Raw genomic sequence first — 1,771 nt, 5'->3', positions numbered from 1 at the left:
TCCCTCGCTCTCCAGTCAGCGCAACCCTCCCTACGGCCCTGGTCTCCCACCGCAAGGCTTTGCTCGTCCACGAGGTGTCAGGAAAGGCCCAGAAATGGAAGGAGGAAGGTGTCTGCAGGGCTGCAACCTTGTCCTCGCCAACCGCCAGGCTGTAGCCGGCACCTACAGCAGCCATCGCCCTCCCCACAGCTCAGACGGGGCCACGTGCTCCTGCCACAGCCCCTGCGCACCCAGGCTCACCTGTGGCTCCATGCAGGTGGAGCCAGGCTGGAGCCCTGACCCCAGGCAGCAGCTGGGCAAGGATGCTGGCTGCCCGGACCAGCGAGATGGGCGACCACCCCCCTGCCCCAGTCCAAGCCCCTTCCCCTGCCCAGCAAACAGGGGAGGGACTCACAGAGCAGGATGAGGGCGATGAGGAGGAGGATGAGGACACAGATGCAGAAGATCAGGGCCAGCCTCTTCTGGCTCATGCACCGCGGGGCCTTGAACAGCAGTGCCGGGGGCCCTGCAGCTGGAACGGGGACAAGCAGAGGGTCAGTCGCACCTGGGGCATCGAGGGGCAAAAATGCACGGAGCAACACTAGCGGAGATGCCCCTCTGCCTAGGACTGGGCAGATGCTCCCCTGGCCCTGCTCCCCATCCAGGTGTGGGAACATCTCGCCTGGCTGCGGCACCTTCCCGAGAGGGGCACGGGGCACAAGCTTGACCTGCCGTGCTCCAGCTCCCGCTGCCAACTCCAGGTGGTAGATCTGTCGGGACCAGCCTGGGCAGAGGCTGCACGTGCTTCCCCATGCTCCCTGGCCAGAGGCGCCCAGCTCCAAATCCTCCACCCTTCTGCCCAGGCCAAGCACCTGCCCCGTGGGTGCATTGTGCAGCCGGACACGTCCCCACCAGCACTGCCCCGAGTGCTGCAGCCTGGCCTGCTCCTGGCACCCCCTTGCTGCGCTCAGGACCAGCCCGGCAGGTCATGCAGGCTGCCCTGCAACACCGCATGGGGCTGGGGCGTGGGCTGGGCTGGGCCATGCCAGCAGGCCGGGGTGGGCAGCGGGCTCAGCCCATCAGGCGCAATTCTATTTTAAGCCGTGCCAGTCGCAGGCAGGATGTCCAGGCGCTGGTTCCCCCGCTCGCCCCCAAGCACCAGGCTCTTGGCTGCTGACAGACTCCTCCCAGCGCAGCCGGATGCCATCAGGGCAGTCCCAGGGCACGCAGGGAGGTGCAGCCTGGCACTGCTCTGCCCCAGGGGCCTGCTCTCAGCATCCCACCTGCCCCGCAGAGAAAGCCAGGCACAGCGTCACCAGCCCGCTGCAGCCTCTGGGGTCAGGCACTGGCTGCTCTCACCCCCCGAGCTCCCGAACCAGGAGGAGGCTCCCAGGCAGGGTGGGGAGGGAGGGGGTATTGCTGGCACGACCCAGGCTCATGCTTCCAGCCGGGACCAGGAGGGCGTTGCGGGAGCCGGAGGTTGTGGGCGCAGCACCCGTCTTACTGGTGTTCTCCCGAGCCACGGGGGCCGGGGGAGCCGGCCTGGCCTCCAGCACGTTGGGCTTGAAGCTGATGCCGCGGACATTTTCCCGGGGCTGCGCAGAGCGGGCAGCGAGCGGGTGGCTGCGGGGCGAGGCAGAGGGCTCGGCGGCGTTGCTGGATGGTGGAGGTGGAGTGTCCTGGAGGGAAGAAGACACCAAGACTTGAAAATCGCTGGCGGCTCCCAGAGCCAAAGGCCACCTGCCTGCCCAGAGACGCCTCGAGGCTCGTGGGGCCCCCCGGGGGGTCCCTT

At 67.9% G+C, this 1,771-nt stretch overlaps 1 protein-coding gene across 1 annotated transcript in view; it reads right to left on the bottom strand.

Moving 5' to 3' along the window:
* TMPRSS13 (transmembrane serine protease 13) overlaps positions 1 to 1,771 on the bottom strand; it is a 12,780-nt gene that overhangs the window by 6,136 nt on the left and 4,873 nt on the right. Inside the window, exons 2-3 of the mRNA XM_025193826.1 lie at positions 1,484 to 1,723; positions 395 to 511 (exon numbers count right to left, since the gene is read on the bottom strand). Coding sequence (XP_025049611.1) covers positions 395 to 511; positions 1,484 to 1,723 — 357 coding nt within the window. The remainder of the gene's footprint in view (positions 1 to 394; positions 512 to 1,483; positions 1,724 to 1,771) is intronic.

The sequence above is a fragment of the Alligator sinensis genome, unplaced genomic scaffold (assembly GCF_000455745.1).
Source record: "Alligator sinensis unplaced genomic scaffold, ASM45574v1 scaffold2249_1, whole genome shotgun sequence".
Lineage (NCBI taxonomy): Eukaryota > Metazoa > Chordata > Crocodylia > Alligatoridae > Alligator > Alligator sinensis.
This window is presented reverse-complemented; position numbering and strand designations above follow the sequence as displayed.